The sequence below is a fragment of the Peromyscus californicus genome, unplaced genomic scaffold (genome assembly GCF_007827085.1).
Source record: "Peromyscus californicus insignis strain IS unplaced genomic scaffold, ASM782708v3 Scaffold_5__1_contigs__length_169319896, whole genome shotgun sequence".
Classification (NCBI taxonomy): Eukaryota; Metazoa; Chordata; class Mammalia; order Rodentia; family Cricetidae; genus Peromyscus; species Peromyscus californicus.
Genome location: NW_026294573.1, coordinates 104264759 through 104285825, shown reverse-complemented (window position 1 = coordinate 104285825; position 21067 = coordinate 104264759). Strand labels below are relative to the sequence as shown.

The following is a 21067-nucleotide window of genomic DNA, read 5'->3' as shown; positions in this document are numbered from 1 at the left end:
GACAGGGTTTCTCTGTGTAGTCCTGGCTGTCCTGGATCTCACTCTGTAGAACAGGCTGGCCTTGAACTCACAGAGATCTGCCTGCTTCTGTCTCCTGAGTGCTGGGATTAAAGGCGTGCACTACACACCTGGCATGATGTCTTAATATATGTATACATTGTGTAAGGTTCAAGTCAGGGTAAATATATCTCAAGCATCTACCGTTCTTCATGTTTAATATATGCAGAAGTTTCCTTTTCTATCTTTTTGAGATGTATAGCACAATTTGTTCCCTCTAGTCACACTCTTAGGAGTGTGCTCTTTACCTGACCCCTGTGGCTTAGTATCCACACCTCCCATCCAATATCTCTTTATTTAATTTACCAAGCTGTGATTACCAATTATGCTGAATCATTGTGTACTCCTCTTTCTCCCCACTTATTTTTTTAGGTCTGCTCATGTTCTTTGCCCTCTTTTCTTATTTATAAGTGGACTTTATGTAGTAAAAATAATTCTTCCTTTCCCCGATGCATTTGTCACCACTATTGTTCTCATTTTAAGTTTTTTGGTTCTTATTGTTTTAATTACATTTTTATTTATTTGAGAAAAGTGCTTGTCACAATGTGCATGTGGAGATCAGAGGACAATTTCCAGGAATTGGTTCTTTCCTTCTACCATGTGGGACTTAGGATCAAATTCAAGTTGCTGAACCATCTCATTGGCTCAATGTTTAGTGTCTTTAAATATTTTGACAGTGGGGACTGAAGAGATGGCTCAGCAGTTAAGAGCACTTGCTGCTCTTTCAGAGGACCTGGGTTCAGTTCTAGCACCCCACATGGTGGTTCATCTGTAACTCCAGTCCCAGGGTTTCTGACACTCTATGACCTCTGCAGGCACCAGGCATGCACGTGGTCCGCTTAAATACATGCAAGGAAAACACCCATACACATAAATAAATCTAATGGTTTTAACATATTGAGTTTTGAAATTATTTTTACTATATTGACCTTTTCCCTTTGTTGACATACTATGTACTCCTAGTCCACACTATTATAGAACTATATCTTTCTTTTTTTTAATGTATTTATTTTATGTCCATTGGTGTTTTGCCATGGATGTTGGGTCCCCTGGAACTGGAGTTACAGACAGGTATGAGCTGTAATGTGGATGCTGGAATTGAACCTGGGTCCTCTGGAAGAACAGTCAGTACTCTTAACCACTGAGTCATTTCTCCAGCCAGAACTATCTTTCTATCTCTAGCTAGTTTGTTTTATTGTTTTTCTAACAATTGGAGCTCACTTTTTTTTTTGTTTGTTTTGTTTTTTTGTTTTTTGTTTTTCGAGACAGGGTTTCTCTGTGTAGCTTTGCGCCTTTCCTGGAACTCGCTTTGGAGCCCAGGCTGGCCTCAAACTCACAGAGATCCGCCTGGCTCTGCCTCCCGAGTGCTGGGATTAAAGGCGTGCACCACCACCGCCCGGCTGGAGCTCACTTTTTATTTGGGGATTTAATTTTAAACACCTCTTCTTAGAATATCCATCCTCACCTTCGAGGTATCCCTTGTACTATCCCTGCCTGCTAAACCCTTAGCCACTTACATAACAGCAAACTCTAACTTCCAGTGTCCACCTTGTTCCCATCCAGCCAAAGAGTTGAGGTAGGAAATGGAAAACCAGTCTGTACTTTATAACAAAACAAAACAAAACTGTAGCAGGGTCCTGTGCTATTGTTCCCTTTCGGGGAGGGGGCCAAGTAGCCACAGAGTCAATGACACAGACTGCTGGAGAATGTCGAAACAACAAGCTCAGTTTATTTGGGAAGAGGCAAGCCTTATATACCCTCTACCCCACCCTGGGGGGAAGTCTGATGAATATGCATCTGCTGGTGTGACATGGCCGCTTCTCACTGGTCCAGGTCATCTCCAGATCATGTCTCAGCTGCTGTTGCTAAGGCCCTTAGGCAGACCCAGACTGGCTCTCAGAAAGCGGTTAGGGATGAGTCATCCCACACAAAGCAGAAGCCTTCCAGTTGTGAGTCTCTGTATTAATCACCACCTACCGAAGAAAGAGGCTTCCCTGATGAGAACTGAAGAATGCGCTAGTCCTTGGGTCAGTAGTAGTCATTAGGAGTTAGTGTAATGGTATGTCCATTTAGCAGAGTAATACTAGTAGTTTCTCCCCTATGGCCTGTGACCTACCTCGCCTCAGGTTCTTGACCCTGTTAAGAGTGCCAGGCTTGAATTCTGTCTTATGGAACAGGCCTCAAATCCAGTCAGAAAGTGGTTGGTTACTGCCTTCACAGTTGTGCCATGATTGCACGAATGAGCATATTTTGCCAGGACAATTTGTTATTATAGCTAGCAGGGTTAGCAGTTGGGTAAGACTAATGAATACTTTTCTCCCTGTAATGTGCATAGTAACTTGCAGCTAGCTGTAAAGCTATCAAGTAGGGAGGAAGCTTCCAGGTCAGTGCCAGCTTGATTTCCATCATCACATATTATTTATCTGGGAGGAAAGATTAAAAAAAAAAAAAAACTTGCTTGGATCACTTTCCCGAGCTTCAAAATTATGTGTAAATGACCACCTGCATTGCCACCCGTGAGTCCAGCTGCTTGACTGTCACACACTTCCTCTGCCCACTGGATGGTCTGTCTTGGTAAAGGGTTGCACTTTCTATCTAGTGGTTCAATTGGGAAATATAAAATTATTCAACCCTTTCCATCTTTTTCTCTTCTGACCCATGTTATACCAATTCCAGCTCCCTGTGTTTTCAAATTCACCTTTGATTTAATATTTGTTGTTAATTCTTCATCATTTCTCTTGTGAATCACTGAATGGTCTCTTAGCTGGTCCCATTTTATCCCGCTACTTTCAATACACTCTCTATCCAGATTCCAGAAGACCTTCTGACAGATTTGATTGGTCACTCACTTCTGATGGAAAGTTGCTGTGAGGCTATATTGCAAATAATATGGTAGTGCAGGAGCTAGTCCTTGCCTTCCTCTCCAACCTTATTCCCAGCCTGTTACTTCAGAGAATGTGCCAGTTTAAGAAGCCAATTCTAGAAAAGCCTTAGGGAATGTTGTGTGATGGGTTCTCTTAAACTTCTGAACCCATGAGCCCCTAAAGCTCATGTCTTTATGACTGGCTAAGTCTAGATCTTGGATCCAAAGACTTCTTCCTCTGACAAAACTCTTGCTAGTTTGCTTGCCTCAACCTCCCTTCCTGCAACGTTGCACTGAGCTGTGTGTGTGCTTGAATACTGGGGCCCAGCACAGGCAGTAGAACAATCAGGAAGAACTGGAGAAAGATCTGTGGAAATTCTGATATGGACCAGGCAGACATGTTAACAGACTGCAGTCTTCAGGCCAGCGTTTGTTCATGTTGACTGCGAGTAGCCTGACTTAAATGGAGATAAGAGTCGGTGTCTGAAGGGCCAGGTCATAACTAGGCAAATAGTGAATTTTGGATCCACAAATTGAGTCAAGGACTAAATAGAAAGAAACTAGATCAAACTGTGAGAGAGGCGGGAAGAGCCAGGTATGCTTATAGGTCAGGCAATATTAATATGTAAACAAGCATGTACTGAAACTTGTCGCGTGGCATTTCCAGTATTATTCTCCAGCCCACTTTGTCTCTGTGGGATCCATTGCAAGGATACTACTGTACCCAGGACCTGTTCTTTCCTCAGCCGCCTAAATCAGACAGATGAAACCAGAAATAAGAATTTTCTTAGACACCAGTTACTAACAGAGAGCAGTTAGTCCTTCATACCCTCACACTTCATTATCAGAGGGGTTTGGAAACAGGAAAAGTCAAGTTTCAAGGTCTCCATTGATCATGTAGAATAGCAGGAGTGCGAGGGGGTAGGAGGTCCACCAAGCCACGCCTGTCCTGCGGGAAGGTTCTTCCCAGCACAGCGACAGCCCAGGTCAGCAGGCCAACCTGCACTGGAACATTTGCCGTCTCTCCTGATCTCCCCTTCTCATTTCCCGAGAGATCTCATCACATCCCAGAAGCAACCCCAATGTGGCGTTCTGGGAAATGTGCAGCTGTGCCTGAGAACTCTGCTCTGGTGTTTATGTTCCAGAATGACAAGGTTGACTTCTCCTATAACCCGCTGGCCGACCCTAAGTTCTCATTCTATGATAACACTTTGGTGGAAGCTGTGAGGAATGAAGACCACTTTGTGTACCTCTTCTTCCTCTGCCTCTCACTGTGCCACACTGTGATGTCCGAAGAGAAGGTGGAAGGTGAGCGCGGGCCTGAGCCTCATGGACTGAGACTGTGCTCCGAAGTCGGGACTGCTTGAAGTAGGGTGGTGTGATACACTCTGAACAGTCTACCTAAGAAAGAATTCCTAACAAGGGCGTGCTGGCGAGCAGTGGAACGGTAAGGGGAGTAGCAAGCTGGTTTAGGGAAAGTGTCAGTCACTGGATAGGGGTGAACTGGTGCCCTCCAGAGAGGTTTTGATCTTGAGGCTCTGTGGGTTCTGAAGCATCCATCTGACCAGTCCCACTGTCTTTGCAGACTTCCTGGAAGGTGAGTTGAGTTGTTGTCTTGTCACTTACAGTGTGTCTCAGTCATCACCATGTGTCTTAGCTTCTTTAGTGTGACAAAGTCATCCATTAATTTACCCAAACTTTTTTTTAAAACAATGAATGAGAAATGACTGTTTATTCATTATTAAGTCATTCTTCTTAAAATAATGTTTTTAATTTTTTTTATTATTATTTTAAGTGTATGCATGTTTTGCCTACATGTATGTCTGTGTGCCACTTACGTGCCTGGTGCTTGTGGGGTCAGACGAGGGCATTGGATCCCCTGGGACTGGAGTTGTAGATGGTTGTGAGCCACCATGAGGGTGTTGGAAATTGAACCTGGGTCCTTTTCTTTGAGCCAAGGTTTTTCTATGTAGTCCTGGCTGTCTTGGAATTCACTATGTAGACCAGGCTGACCTCAAACTCACAGAGATCCTCCTGCCCCCATCTCCTGGATGCTAGAATTAAAGGTTTGCACCACCATGCCCGGCTTAAGATTTATTTTTATATGTATAGGCATTTTTCCTGTATGTATGTCTGTGTACCATGTGCATGCTTGGTGCCCAAAGTGGCCAGTAGAGGGTGTCATATCCCCTGGAACTAGAATTACAGATGGTTGTGAGCCACCACGTGAGTGTTGGGAATAGAACCATGTCCTCTTGAAGAGCAGCCAGTGTTCTTAACCTTTTAGGGCCAGGCATGTAAGGAAGTTTTGAAGAACTATATCCCCTTCTGGGCTCTCTTTGTCAGCCACTGGGAATGTGGTCTCACTTCTGGGTGAACTAAGTCACTCACCTCTGCAGGCTCTGTCACCTTTCTGTCTCTTGTCAGGTGAGCTGGTGTACCAGGCTCAGTCACCAGATGAAGGTGCCCTGGTCACTGCTTCTAGGAACTTTGGCTTTGTGTTCTGTTCCCGCACGCCTGAGACAATCACAGTGATTGAAATGGGGAGAATACGGGTTTACCAGCTGCTGGCTATCTTGGACTTCAGCAATGAGCGCAAGAGGATGTCTGTGGTTGGTGGGTGCTCCCTCTAAGTCAGTCTCTTGGTGGTGGGTGCTCCCTCTAAGTCAGTCTCTTGGTGGTGGGTGCTCACTATAAGTCAGTCTCCCTTCTGTCCTTTGCGTACATTTGCATATTGACTTTTTGTTTCATCTACACATAAATCCTTCCTCCCACTCACATGACTTCCCTCAGATATTTTGCCTCAAACACACACACACACTTTCTCTCTTGTCTCCTTTAAATTGTCTCTTACATATAAATAGGGCCTTGCTACCAAGTGCTGAGTCCTTTCTCTAGTATTTCTGCTAGTGACTTGCCAGTATGTTCAAATCTCAGATGAGGACATAAAATTAACTCCTAAAGCCTGAACATGGCATAAGAAATGGGAGCCAATAATATAGTCGGCCCTCCTTGCCCATGGAGTCACAGATTCAGCCAACTATAGATCAAAAATATCTTAAAATATTTTGGGGGCAAGTTCCAAGCCCCAGCCTCACATAATAGTGAGACCCTGCCTCACGAAGGAAAACAAAAACAACTAAATAATAGTCTGCATCAGACTCTTTCTGGGGGACATTGAACCCATAGAAGAATTGTTTCGAAAAGTTTCTCTGTCACTATCAGGCCCTTACTACATGATCTATCCTGTGTGACTACTCCATTGAGTTCTTAGCCTCCAAAGGTAGCAGAAACAAATGTTATGGGGAGCAGCCCCCTTTTATCCCTCAATGAACCCAGACAAATTTTTAAACAGTAGGCCTATGTGGTTATTTTGCTTAATTTGTTCATCTTTAGTTCGGACACCTGAAGATCGGGTCATGTTGTTCTGCAAGGGAGCAGACACCATCATCTATGAGCTCCTTCATCCCTCCTGTGCATCCCTTAGTGATGTGACCATGGATCACTTAGATGTAAGTGTGGAGGTGGAAGCAGATGGAAGCTGTGGGTGGTTCTCTCTCTGCAACTTCTCACATGATTTGACCAGTAACGTGTCCCTGTTTTAGGGTGTTTCTAGATGAGTATGTGTTGCATCAGTTTTGTTTGTTTATTTATTTATTTATTATTTATTTATTTATGGGTTGACCAAAGAAAGACTAAAACTATTTTATTTTGTTGTATTCTCACATTTCCAAACTTCTGTGTTAAAGAATTATGTGGGACAAGACCCTAGAGACATAATGAGGATCATGTCTGCAGGATCACATATAGTGATCAGAATAGTTCTATGATTCTTGCCTCCTGAGGTCCTACAGACCTGGTATTTGCTTCAGAACATGGAGGCCTTATTCCACAGACGTGCTACTTTTAGGGTAAGGAGCAGAACACAAGCACTAGGCTTGGTATCAAACCCTTGAGGGCACCTTCCCACTCCCTATCTTATTCTACTTCTGCCTACTAGCATTTGCAATATATCATAGAGAAAAGAGAGTGACCTCAGCTTGCTGTCACAAGAAAGGGAAAGCAGATCAATACACTCCGAGATTTCTAATGCTCTACCTGTATGTGTAAAAGGCCAGCAGTATAAGGAAAGAACAAGACAAGACGGAGAGGGAGGAGCCGATCAGTAAAATGCTTCATAAAGTAGATTTAGAAAATACTATTTTATTATGCCTTACCACGTGGACAGAGTCAGAGAACAAATAAACACATGAAAAGATGCTGGCATCATCAGTTATTAGAAAAATACAAATAAAAAAACATGAAATACTGCTTTTCTCTCTACCAGGGTGGTTTAAACCTGGTGACCAGACCATACTAAATGTCCTCTAGATGTAGGAAAATATAACCCTCATACATTGCTGATAAAAAGGTATAATGGCATGGTCATTTAGGAAAACAGTCTTGCATTTCCTCAGAAAAATTAAGCATAGTATTGTCATGTGACTCAGAAATTCCATTCCTAGTTCTGTTTCCAGAGAAATGAAAACACATCCACAGAAAAAACATAGATGAATGTTTATAGCAGATTATTTATGACTGCAAAATGGCTGGAGTAACCCAAATGTCCATCCACAGATAAAGGAATAAATAAAATGTGCTTTTTTTCCTACAAAGCAATTTTTGGCAATAAAAGGGAATGAATTACACGCTGCCATAGATGAACCTTGAAAACATGCTACATGAAAAAGGCAGAAGATCTCATTACCTGATTCACCTTAGAAAACTACAGAGAAAGAAAGTAACTTCTGGCCAGGCTCAGCAGATCAAGCCTGATAAGCTGAGTCAGGATCCACAGTGTGGAAAGAGAGAACCAGCTTCTGCAAGTTGTCCATTGACAGAGAGAGAGAGCGAGAGAGAAAGGAGAGAGAGAGAATGAATATGTGTGTGTCACAATAAATAGATAGATAGATGATAGATAGATAGATAGATAGATAGATAGATAGATAGATAGATAGATAGATAAATGTCTTTAAATGCAAAACAAAAAAAGTAAGTTAGCAGTTGCTGGGGTAGGGAGAAAAGGAGTGGAGGATGACTGCTAATAGACACGTGTTTCTCTGGAGGTTTATGGAGGTGCTGGCATTAGATAATGGTGAGCATTCTACAAAGTGATGAATTATAAACTAAATCATGTGTTTTAAAATGGTGAATCTTACAGTATGTGAGTTATATATCAAGTTTTTAAAATGTGTTTATCTGTGTATGTATGTGGGTGAATGAGTACCATGGCACCAGTGTAGAGGTCAGAGGACCATTTGTAGGAGTTGGTTCTCTCCTGTCATGTGAGCCCGAGGGATCTAACGAGGGTTGTCAGCCTTGGCAGAAAGTGCCTTTACCCACTAAGCCATCCTGCCAGCCACATCTCAAGTTTTAAGAAGTGAGTTTTGTCCTACCCAAAACAGCCCTTCCATCTTATTCTCATTCAGGCCCCGCTGTCTTCTCATGGCCTGCTCTCTTATATGGAGCACCTTCACAGATGGCTTTTCCCCAGCCTGCCTTCAAAGGATGGTCATAAAACCATTTCAAACCTTTGGACATGTTTCCTGATGCCAACTTTAACAGTCACTTATAATGCGATTTAACTACACTGACCATCTGAAGACAAACCTGTAAGAGTCAAACTCCCACACACAAGCACAGCCTAGGCCCACCAAAACAGGAATCAGCAAATAGGCCACATAAAAACAGGTGACAGGAAGGATTTGGGCACCAGGCCATGGTTTGCCCATGATAAGAGAAAAGAAAAATATACCAGTAGGGATGAGAGATATTAGCATATTCTGCAGAGTGATTTGTCAAATGGATTAATGGATCTGTTAGTGTATTGTCCTCTTGCCTACATCCAATACAGAATCACCTTCTGCCATTATCACACCCTTCCTAAGTCTCCTGAGACCTTCCTTGCCTATAGGACAAATACTTAAGATTTGGCATTCCCTAGGGATATTGCCTTACATTGTTTATACCTGGAAGTTAACGTCAACTGAGAAGTTAAACAAGGAATAAGAACAAATTTGTGGGGCTGGAGAGATGGCTCGGTGGTTAAGAGCACTGCCTGCTCTTCCAGAGGTCCTGAGTTCAACTCCCAGCAACCACATGGTGGCTCACAACCATCTCTAGTAGGATCTGATGCCCTCTTCTGGCATAAAGTTGTACATGCAGATAAAGAAGTCATATACATAAATAATAAAAAAATCTTAAAAAAAAGAACAAATTTGTGTTTTCTCTGATCTTGTAATGCCAGTGAATTCTCACTCCCTTTACTCTAGCGGTAAGACTGTAGAACCATGGTGATTTGAAGGTCTGATACATAAAATCTGCTTCTAACCCATCCTCAGATGGGTGAGTTCTGCTCGAGGCTACTCACATTCTCACCCAGGCCTCCTTATGACCAGGCTATACTCCAGCAGCATGGCTACCTATGGCTAACTAGGATATATCTGTGACCAAGGAATGGACATACTAACTCACCCCAGATTAGTACAGTTGTCTATAGCAGCTCAGCTAAACAATGAGATGCAGACAGACTGTGAGCGGTGCTGTCTAAGTTGTTCATAGAGTACTTGATGGAGAAAGGATGAGGGAAAAACTGAATGTGTATTTGCAAAGAGTAATAACACCTTATTATGTAACATCATTTTATAACAACTCCCTCTTAGTCTATTATTCTCTCCATTTTCATGCCATCATCATCATTATCCTCTCTGTAAGGAGTATATTATTATTATCCAGATCTTAGAAGAAAGAACTCTAGATGTAGCCTAGGCTGACCTGGACCTTAGCATCTTCCTACCTCACTCTTCAAGTGCTGTGATTACATACACTTATCACCTCACTTGGCTTCCCTGGAACATTTTCCTTAGAAAGTACAAGACTAGTCACATGGCCCTAACTAGGAAACTCTGTTTTACAGGCAGATGGGCCCTGTGGTCAGTCTGCCAGTCCCTTACCTCTGCCTTACCAGCTCAGGTTTGGCACACATATATATCTTCCAGGATTTTGCCAGTGAAGGCCTTCGCACCCTCATGGTAGCTTACCGAGAATTGGATAATGCATTTTTCCAGACGTGGATTAAAAAGCACAATGAAGCCCACCTGACTTTAGAGGATCGAGAAAGAAAATTAACTCTCGTCTATGAAGAAGTTGAAAGCGACTTAATGGTGAGTATGAAGAACTCGAGACAGACTGAGGGCAGAGATGGTGGGGATGGCAGCTAGTAGCCTGAGCAAGCGTTCTAAGAGTGACCTCCACAGGATCAACACATGAGCCTTTCTCTGGGAGGAAGATAGGTAAGCTCAATAAGAAAGCCCCAAAATTTTGTGTCTGGGAAACTAAGCACAGGGCTTCATGTTGATTGGACGTACCCAGAATCTTCTAAATTCATTTTGAAAAACTGTTCTGGCTATAGTTTTTTTAAAGTCCTTCTTCTTATCCCTCAAAATCTGCTCAAAACAAACAAACAAACAAACAAAAATAAAACAAAAAAACCCACGACATAGTCTGGGGCTAGGAATGCAGCGCAGTTGGTGGGATACTGGTCTAGCATGCACGAAGCTCTGAGCTCCATCCCAAGTGCTCACAAAGCTGGGTCTGGGAATACAAGCCTGTGCTACAGCACTTGGGAGGTGAAGGCAGGGGGTTGGAACTTTAGGCTCATCCTTAGCTACATAGCGGGATGAAGACTCTGTCTCAAAATAAAGGAAGAAAGGGAAGGAAGGAGAATGAATCCAGAAGGAAGGATCTGAATAATATACAGATTCGATGATTCAGTAGGAATTAATGTCATAATCAAGACAAAAATAATTTACTCATTCAACATATATATCAAGTGCTGCCATGAGCCACTGTGTCCTGTGTACCGGTAGAGAAAACAGGCCAAAGGTAATATATATCTATATTATGTTAGGTGGTGAAAATATTACAGGGGAAAAATGAAATAATGTCAGAAGAGAAAGTCAGCATGCGCTTCAGGTTTGAAGGGGCAGAGGCACTGTTGTATTACAAGGCATTTGGTCTGCTCTGTGGAGAAGACATCTGAGGGAATCCTCAGGAAGCTGACAAGCCAAGCCGCTCCCTAGCTGTGCTAACCAGCTCTTCACACCCCGGGATGGGTGATGGCAATGGGAAAGACCCAGCGAGGGCGGGCTTAACCTCTTAAAGAGCAGAGCAGCTGGAAGAGGACCAGGAAGGAGGCGGGACAAAGGCCCGCAGACATGGGTGAGAGTCCTCAGGCCAGTGTGGCACCTGCCCCCGAAGGGTCGGAGACCACAGGAGGGATGTGACAGCTTCTCCAGCCACCACTCTGCAGACAGCCGCCGACAAGAAGGTAGTTACAATGTGGGCAGCATCCCGCTCTGTTCTTCTAGAGTCAATAGAATTTGCAGATGGGTTGACTATAGACATAAGAAGAAGAGAAGTCGCCCAGCGGTGGTGGCCTACGCCTTTAACAACACCTTTAATCCCAGTACTCAGGAGGCAGGCAGATCTCTTGAGTTCGAGACCAGCCTGGTCTACAGTGCTAGTTCTAGGGCAGCCAGGGCTACACAGAGAAACACTGTCTCAGGAAAAAATAAAAATAAAAAAAAAAGAAAGAAAAAGAGAAGTTAAGACGACCCTAGAGGTGTGTATTTGTTGGTTACCCGACTGACCAGGCTGGCTTTACTATGGAGAGAAATTACTGACAGCCAGAGAACATGGTAGAGACCTCAGCCTTCTTCCACTCTGCCTTAGTCTGTCAGTCTCCCCGCTCCTCAGTTTGGTTGTGGGGCCCACCCTCATGCCAGCACTGTAGGAATACTATAAACAAAAGGTTAGTGTCAGACCATATTCTCCTAATCCAGTGAGGCGGAGAGTTGTGAGAGTCTCGGGTGGGCTCAGTGGCCTCAAACCGGCCAGGAAACGTGCTGTGACACAGGAAGTTCAGGTTTGGTGTGAGCACATAGCTTCATGTATGACTTGTGCGAGGCTCTTCTGTCTCCAGTTTCTAATGCTGTGTTTCTAACTTTGATTTCAGAGTGTGGTTAAAAACTGCATGTTGCCAGGTATGGTGGCACATGCCTATAATTCCTTGCAGAGGTAGGCGGATCTCTGTGAGTTCAAGGCCAACCTGGTCTACAGAGTGAGTTCAGGACAGCCAGGGCTACACAGAGAAACCCTGTCTCAAAAAACAAAAAACAGCTGTGTGTCAGAAGCATTTTGTGCTGACTTTTCCCTCGGGGACCCCCTTGCCAGGAGAGTCAGCTCAAAGTGCTGAGGTGCATACGCACTTAGTGCTGGAGCTCTCGTCCTTGACCTCACTCACCAGTGTCTCCTCTCTGTAGTTACTAGGGGCCACAGCCATAGAAGACAAGCTTCAGAGCAGGGTACCTGAGACAATTGTCACCCTGAACAAAGCCAAAGTCAAAGTGTGGGTTCTAACTGGCGATAAGCAAGGTAAAGAAAACTACCAGCTTGGACAACCCCCTTCCTGCCCAGTTTAACTATCTTTTCCTTCTTTGTGTGACCAAGTCCTTGCCACTTTCGTATAGAGTTTGTTACTTACTCTGTAGTGGTGGTCACTGGTGACAGAGACAAATCAGATGTGACCCATCAGGAGGGAATGGGCCATATGAGAACTTGATAACGTCGTCTTTAATAGTACCTTGTCTGTTGTCCCAAAGACTGTTCTCTTACCACATTCCACCCTCTCTTCTGAGAATCCTGACTGCTGCCCCCCTTGTTCAGCCTTTGTCCCTGCGGTCTGCTCTCTCTGCCTCTTGCCCTTATGAATTTCAGCATAGTCTACACACCGCCGTCAACTGTATCACCCTCACATAGACTAATTGTATATTATCCTGCTGCCCAGGGACCTACAGCGACTTCATGATGTAAACATCTCTTTGTCCTTCAAGGACCTAGACAGTCTGTTGCTACTCACACATCCTTATCTCCCCTATTGTGACTATTATTTTCATACTCCTGGGTCTGGGTTGTTTTCCTACTCAAAATACCTTGGCTTCTCCTGCACAGTCCTATGACTCCTTCAGGAACTTCCATTGAGAAGTTTCTGGAAAAATTGCATCTCTCTTATACATTCTCATTGCACTTGGGCATTAATTTTATTTTTATTTTTCTTTAGCATTAATTTATTCCAAATCCTAGGTTTCTTAATATAAAAGAAATGATACAACTCGAGCATGTCTCTGTTCTCATAAAATTTAGCATAAACATAGGAATGGTGCTGTTCAAAGAAACATACCCACAGGCAAGCAAGATGGCTCTGAGCGTGAAGGGCTTGCCACTAAGACTGTGACACCTGACATCACTCCCTGGGGTCCATATGGTAGAAGAGGAGAATAGCCTCCTGCAAGGTGCCCTCTGACCCCCACACACATGTGCTGTGGCACACGTACACACACTCACCAATAAGGAGAGACCTTTTAGAGAAGACTGAGTCTGAATGGTCCTGGTTGTTCACAAATAAATTCACAAATTCACCTGTGAATGTTTGACTACAGTCTCCCCTGATTCATGAAGAACACATGTCATTTTAACTGTATCTAAGGCAAACATGGATGAGTGGGCTCTGAGCCTACTCTCTCTGTCCAAGTGAGTGCACTGTAAGGACTCTGTAAGTGCCAGTCAAAATGAGACCGTGTTCCCTTTTCCCTAGAGACTGCTGTGAACATCGCCTACGCCTGTAGGATATTCAAGGATGAAATGGATGGGGTGTTCACGGTGGAAGGCACAGACAGGGAAAGTGTTCTGCAAGAACTCAGGTACACACAGGAACACAGCCTCAGTCTAGACCCAAGCTTTCCTCTCCCCTTTCTCCAAATGTGGTCCCGTCCACAGAAGGGACAGAGAAGAAATGAGGAAAGGGAAACAGACAGAACACCCAAAATAGTTGAGATAATTTTATAAAGGCCTAAAGGACTTAGTGTGGGTGGAGAACTGTGGATGTGGCAGCAGAGGCCTCACTCAAATGAGTCTAAAGCTGCCTGCTGCTCTGGAGAGGCCTGGGACCTTCCTTGTCCACATTGACCTTGGACATGTTTTTTTTTCCTACGTTGTAGGGCTTCACATGAGACTCTGACCGTGGTTTTTTGGTTTCCAGGAGTGCAAGGAACAAGATGAAACCCGAGTCTCTACTGGAATCAGATCCCATAAACATTTGTCTTACCAGGAAACCCAAAATGCCTATAAGAGTACTTGACGAGATACCCAATGGCGACTATGGCTTGGTCATCAGTGGCTACAGTCTGGTGGGCAACACAGAGCTACCACTCTGTTCCTTTATCCCAAGTCACTCTATCCCTAGGTCCAACCCATCTCAGGGAAACTAAACCCTTCTCTATTTTATGAGTCACCCTACCCCCCTTCCCTGGGGTACTCTTCCCTGAAAACGACATCTTTCTCCAGGCTACTCTAGACAAGAGTATATTAAGAGAAAGAAGCCAAAGAAAAGTCTTTCTTTATTCTTTATTCAAGTTTTTCCTACTAACATGGCTTGCTACTTAGGGGAAAGGGGCAAACAAGTAGAACAGGACCCTTCAAAAGTCACTTGGCCTAATGACCCATGGACTGTTTTGACCCAGTGAGAGGCCATAAACGGTTTCCCACTGAAGGCTGGGCCAGATGCGAGGAACTAATTCAAGAGGTGGCCCCCTTCGGGGGTAGAACACCTTGTGAGGAGCTAGGCTAGCCCTAGAAAAGACAGAAGAGACAAAGGGAAGGTCCAACCCTGAAAGATTTTGGGGTAACACATGAGTAAGTGTGTCTTGGTGCTATAGGCCTATGCTCTAGAAGGGAACATGGAGTTGGAGCTACTGCGAACAGCATGCATGTGCAAGGCGGTAATCTGCTGCCGGATGACCCCCCTTCAGAAGGCCCAAGTGGTAGACCTGGTGAAGAGGTACAAGAAGGTGGTGACACTGGCCATCGGGGATGGGGCCAATGACATCGGCATGATCAAAGGCATGTGAGGGGCGGTGGGCAGTAGTCCCCAGCCATGGTTTACCCTCCCTTCCTCCGTGGGCAAAACTGATCTGAATGGTATTGTGTTGTTGACCCATGCTCCCACCTAACTTACGAAGTGTACATTTAATGTTTGCAACCCCATTCACACTCCTTTATCCGGGAACTCTCACTTAAATCTGCAGCCATAGGCATGCACAAACTCAGATTCATTCACGGGTACAATGAAGGTAACCCCACATGAGCACACGCACACCCTTACATCCCAGCAGGCCATGCAGTACTGCACCATCTATCTGAGATGGCATCAGGTCCACAGAGAGAGCCTCTGTAGGAGTCAGGCTCTCCATCTGTGGGCTCAAGGCCGTGCTCCTGAGAACTTGCTGTGCTCCCCTGTGGAGGGGAATGGGTGATTTATAGAAATTTGTACCAGAAGAAGCAAATAGCAAAAATTTTCTGGTTTAAATTTCAAGTGCATGTCCAGAAACATGTTGATCTGTGAGGTATGAACAAAATCTTACACAGGAAACATTACCAGACAGTCCAGCCTCTACTTCAGTTCTAGAAAGTGTTCTTGCTCCAGTCTTTGAGACTTTAGAAACTTCAGTTATCCTAGCTGGGCATGGTGCTGCATGCCTTTAATCCCAGCACTCCGGAGGCAGGGGCAGGTAGGTCTCTGAGTTCAGGACCAGCCTGGTCTACAGAGCAAGTTCCAGGATAGCTAAGGCTACACAGAGAAATCCTGTCTCAGGAATGAATAAATAAATAAATAAATAAATAAATAAATAAATAAATAAATAAACAAACAAACAAATAAATGGGGGAAAAAGAGATTTCAGTTAACCCTATTGAGCTAATAATGTAGGGTTACATGAACCTAATAATGTAGGTATACATGAGAAAATCAGTGAACGTAACCAGAATAGTGAGTTGTCAGAGTAATTAAACCTTTTAGGAAATCCAGTTTCTTATCTTCTATGAAATACAATCTTGCTTTATCCAGCAAAAAAATCACTTTAAGTCCCTGGAAGAGTTTATTTCTCACTAACCAAGTATGTACATTGTATATCCCTCTGAACAGGTGGGATTTTGCCCCTTAGATAAATGTGGGTAATTAAATATTGTCTTAGATTGGCATTCACCCTGTATTCTTAATCCATTTAAGTAGCTTCTATGGATAACAAGGGATTTAACTCACAATTATCTGAGTAGTTAGAAAGAGTTCAGATGGCCCGCAGAGGGGAAGAGGGTGACCTTCTAGTGCTGGCTGTACCAAGCAAACTTGAATGACAGCATCCAAAACAAAATACAGAAGAAGGGGCTTCCCAGGGCGTGGGGCAAGGGCAGTCAATCAAAAAGAAAAGATTCCACTGTGAAGATGCCATTTTTACCTGGGCCTAACAGTTCCAAATGTAAAATACAATTCCCTTTACACTCCCAGGGTGAGAACCCAGCAAACAGTCTTCATGGCTTAGAAGTGTCTGGGGTTTCATTGCAGCTGCCCATATTGGGGTTGGCATCAGCGGCCACGAAGGGATGCAGGCCATACTCAACAGTGACTTCTCCTTCGCCCAGTTCTACCATCTTCAGCGCCTCCTCATAGTCCATGGCCGCTGGTCTTACAATCGCATGTGCAAGTTCCTCAGCTACTTCTTTTACAAAAACTTCGCCTTTACACTGGTGCACTTCTGGTATGCCTTCTTCAACGGGTTTTCTGCACAGGTAAGAGAGTGGGCAGCACTCTCCATCCTATTAGCCAGGCACGGACAGTTTTCTTTCTCTAGAAGCCAGTATCTGAAGTGTTGCCATCCCTCTCTTCGCCCTGTATTAATCCCATTGCCCAACCTGCACTGACCTTACATTTGCAGATCATAGGATTCTGTTACTGACTGCTGCCTTCAGAACTCTTCCATGAACTACACTGATACTAGCGTTCTCAACATATATAATCAAGAAAAACTGGAGGATCTGGAAGTTCTCTTAGCATCCAAAGTCATCTTAGTGTTTTTATTGCCCATGATATCTTAATAATTCTCCACTTTTATTACTTTTAGATTTTTTTTATTTCATATGTATGAATGTTTTGCCTGCATGTATGTATGTGTGCTTTGCGGCACATGCCTGGTGCCCTCAAAGACCAAAAGACTGTTTCAGATCCTCGGGAACTGGACTTCTCCACTTTTAAATACTAGTTTTAATTTTGTGATTATAATATGGAAGAGCCACATTTATTTTTAAATCATCAGAATCATAAAGCTGTAATAGTTCCATTCTACATGCTTCTGAGGTACTTTAAAATGGTTATATTCTAAGTCTGTAGGTGAATAATGACAACAGTCCAAATATATCATCCATGTAGCTTAGACTAAAGACTGGGCAAGCCTCCAGGAGCTTCCTGGATCCTGACAGAGAGGCTGTCATGGTACTCACCCGTACTTAGAACTACTGCTGCCCAGGCTGCCCCCAACATGCACAGATTGTTTCTCTGATAAATTAATTTCACATTTGAATATGAAATCACAACCCAGTAAGGAAATGTGGATTTTGATGTTATAAGAAGAGCCCTTTGTCCTGTGAGAAGTCTTTCGGGAATTTCCCAAGATAAACAACATGAGGACTGGTTATCCTGTGAGATGCCTACACCAGTCGGCAGGCAGAGCAGACTGACTCCCCCGGCCCTTGGCAGGCCTCTCTGGTCTGTGGGAGTGGTCTGGCTCCTGTGGACAGTAAGGAAAGTGGCCCTCACTAGGTTCCAGGATGGAACACCCAACTGGAGAAGAGTCCTTACATCTTTGTCCCTTACCCTGTTAGTAAATGGTCAGGGCCACAGAAGCCACTGAATGCCACCAAGCAGATAAAGAACCTCAAGCTTCACTTGCCTAGAGGTTCAGGACTATGGCTAGCCTTCCCTGGAAGCCCATCTGTGTCCTCTCTATACCCAGAGGGACAGTGCAGGGCAGAGTAGGGTTGTTTCAGGTCAATCTTGGAAGCTCAGCATGGCCTTGCCTCCCTTGGTCTAGGAATCTGGGGTCTAGAGTAATATCAAAGAAAGACTGGGACTCTACACCAGATTCAATCATGCTAGGTAGGGGACCAGGAGAGTGTTACTTTGGACTGGTTGGGGGGGGGCGGGGCATAGAGCTGGGGCTTTATGAAGAAAGAAATCTAAAAAAAAATCTCCTTGGTTCTCTTCCAGACAGTGTACGATACTTGGTTTATCACCTGCTACAATCTGATCTACACTTCCCTCCCTGTGCTCGGCTTGAGTCTGTTTGAAAAGGTAAGAGCCAGGAGGAGGTCTCTTAGACAGGATTGAAACCCTGGACTCGAAGAGAGAGGAAGAAATCAACAGTGGGCTCTCCAAAATCCAGTGGGAAGGAAATCATTTCTAGAGCAGGGAAAGGAGCTGACCACCTAGACGGTGTCAGCGGGTGAGGAAGGACTCCGGCAAAACTTAGTGCGAGGAACAAAGCCAAAGGACAGGGACGAGACAACCTGCCGCAGGAGGCCTCGGTGGCATTCTAAAAGTCAGGCATGTGCCGTGGGCACAATTCCTCATGACACAGGGAACCAGCCCAGGGCTCAGTGTCTTTTACCTGTTAGAGATTCCCTCCGTAGTAAGAGTCCTGAGACCAGGCAGTGGTGGCACACACCTTTAATCCCAGCACTCGGGAGGCAGAGGCAGGCGGATCTCTGAGTTCGAGGCCAGCCTGGGCTACAAAGTGAGTTCCAGGACAGCAAGGACTAAAAAAAAAAAAAAAAAAAGAGTCCTGATAGCTGTCTCCCTGACTTCTACTCCAGTCTCCATTCTGGGCACCAGTTAGAAAAAGTCTCCAGTAGATGAGGAGCATCTTCCAAAGGACTTGCTAATCCTAATTGGTTTTCCTGCCTCTGCCCACTGACTTTTGACACAAGAATATTTAACCAAAGAAACACTTCTACCTGGGGACTTAGGCCCCTGTCCCTCCTCCCCCAAGCTCCTCCCCTCCCTTCCAGCTGCCCATCTGTCAGAGTGCTCCCTTGTCACCCCCACATCCTCTCCTGCCTCCAGGCTTTCTGCTACAGGGCCTCATCTAGAGAGGGCTGTGATCACTGCTCTGTTCTCTGGTCCTGCTTCTCAAGCACTCCATGAGGAGATCCTGGGTAGCCTGCAGTACACTAAGTGAGGTCCTGACCTTCTCCTAACCCCCTGATATTACCAGGATGTGAATGAAACATGGAGTCTGTGTTACCCAGAGCTGTATGAGCCAGGACAGCACAACCTGTATTTCAACAAGAAGGAATTTATGAAGTGTTTGGTGCATGGCATCTACAGTTCCTTCGTGCTCTTCTTTGTCCCCATGGGGACCATCTTCAACTCAGAACGCAGTGATGGAAAAGACATCTCTGACTTCCAGTCCTTCTCCTTGATAGTGCAGACCACCTTGATCTGGGTGATGACGATGCAGGTGTGGCCCCTGTATAGCGGGAGTGTGTAGCGGGAGTGAGGGGATGGGCTGGGAACCTGTCTGTCAAGAAAGGGAGGTGGAGAGAGGGAGGGTGCAGGGAACACCTTCCTTCGCGGGCTTAGAGAATGGAAGGGGCTGAGAAGTTATACAGCTTACACATGAGCTGGTGCTTTTCAGATCGCCCTGAGGACAAACACCTGGACGATGATAAGCCATGCCTTCACCTGGGGTAGCCTGGGTCTCTACTTCTGTGTCTTATTCTTCCTGTATAGTGATGGCTTGTGTCTGATGTTCCCTAGCACCTTCCAGTTCTTAGGTAAGACCCTGGCCAGCGGGTGTTCGGCATGGGGGAGGACTAATACAGTGCTAATCTAATGTTTACCGAGAAACTATAGATTACATACTTGATGCTTAGATAGCATATGACCAGAAATAGTCTCTGCTCCAAAGGGGTGCAGAACCTTCCTAGGAAAACATTTAACTTTAGAATTTCCTTTTTTTTTTTTCCAAATATCTTAGATTATTTGATCTTTGCAAGTCTCTCTTGAAGTGACAGGGCAAGAATTATTAGCATCATTTGGGGGACTTTGCTTGTTTTACGATTTGTGATTTTTATTTTATGCACATTGGTATGTGTTTTGCTGCATGTATGTCTATGTAAGAGTGTCCAATCCCCTGGAACTGGAGTTACAGACAGCTGTGAGCTGCCATGTGGGTGCTGGGAATTGAACCTGGGTCCTCTGGAAAAGCAGCCAGTGCCCCTTAACTGCTAAGCCATCCCTCCAGGCTTGTTTTTTTGTGTCTTTGTTTATTTTTTCAATCAAATGACTTGAAATTCCAGTGCAAACTCCTGCTGAGGCTGCTGCCTTGCTGCCTCTTACACTGACCCTTTCTCACTGCCGTTCAGGTGCTATGCATATGGACTTGCTTCCTGCCTCTTGTCAGCCCACTAACTCATATTTCTTCTCCAAAGCTTTGTATTTTTTAAAATTTGTATCACATTTATTTATTATATAATTATTTATTGGGCATGTGAGAGACAGAGAGAAATAACAACTTGAAGGAGTTAGTTCTCACCTTCTACTGTGTGGGTCCCAGGGACGGAACTCAGGTGTCAGGCTTGGAGACATGCTGACCTCCGAACTGTCGTGCTGGCCCCAATGCCTGCTATTCATTTTTGCGTGAATGCACGAGGGAGCTCTTCTAACCCACCCTCCCTCTCCCGCTCTGTCCAGCCCAGCCTCTGGAGGGAGACAAAGGCATGGGAATTATATCGGGCACCAAAGCAGCCTTTTCCGGGAAGGGACACTACTACTGCTAAGTAGTTGTGAAGGTAAAAAATACATAGTGACTTTGCTTACAGTTATATTACTTCTCAGGGGACTAGATTGTCTGGAAATCAGTAACTTCCTTCTTGGGCCTGGAGAATGGAGCTATCTATGCCCTGGATGATTTCTCCCACCCCAACTCCCTCCCCAAGCTGTTTAAGCCTCTCCTTTCCTGGTTCACTGTCTGCAGGTGTGGCCAGGAACAACCTTAACCAGCCACAGATGTGGCTGTGTCTGATCCTCAGCACGGTCCTTTGTATGATTCCTGTGATTGGCTACAACTTCCTGAAACCACTACTCTGTCCTGTCAATGTGGACAAGGTGAGTGGAGGAGGGAGCCTGTGCAGCCAGAACTCACGGTCCCCTTTGCCTTT

At 44.7% G+C, this 21067-nt stretch overlaps 1 protein-coding gene and 1 long non-coding RNA gene across 5 annotated transcripts in view; one reads left to right on the top strand and one right to left on the bottom strand.

The window, feature by feature from the left end:
• The window catches only part of LOC128096287 (uncharacterized), a 164709-nt gene that overhangs the window by 131723 nt on the left and 11919 nt on the right, over window positions 1-21067 (bottom strand). The gene's annotated exons all lie outside the window — the stretch shown is intronic.
• Window positions 1-21067, top strand: part of LOC128096286 (phospholipid-transporting ATPase FetA) — an 82852-nt gene that overhangs the window by 60686 nt on the left and 1099 nt on the right. Inside the window, exons 14-26 of the mRNA XM_052715676.1 lie at window positions 4066-4228; window positions 5348-5536; window positions 6317-6432; window positions 9958-10122; window positions 12283-12394; window positions 13614-13719; window positions 14058-14205; window positions 14734-14917; window positions 16416-16639; window positions 18114-18197; window positions 19120-19365; window positions 19543-19681; window positions 20884-21014. Of these exons, the coding sequence (XP_052571636.1) occupies window positions 4066-4228; window positions 5348-5536; window positions 6317-6432; window positions 9958-10122; window positions 12283-12394; window positions 13614-13719; window positions 14058-14205; window positions 14734-14917; window positions 16416-16639; window positions 18114-18197; window positions 19120-19365; window positions 19543-19681; window positions 20884-21014 (2007 nt within the window). The remainder of the gene's footprint in view (window positions 1-4065; window positions 4229-5347; window positions 5537-6316; window positions 6433-9957; window positions 10123-12282; window positions 12395-13613; window positions 13720-14057; window positions 14206-14733; window positions 14918-16415; window positions 16640-18113; window positions 18198-19119; window positions 19366-19542; window positions 19682-20883; window positions 21015-21067) is intronic.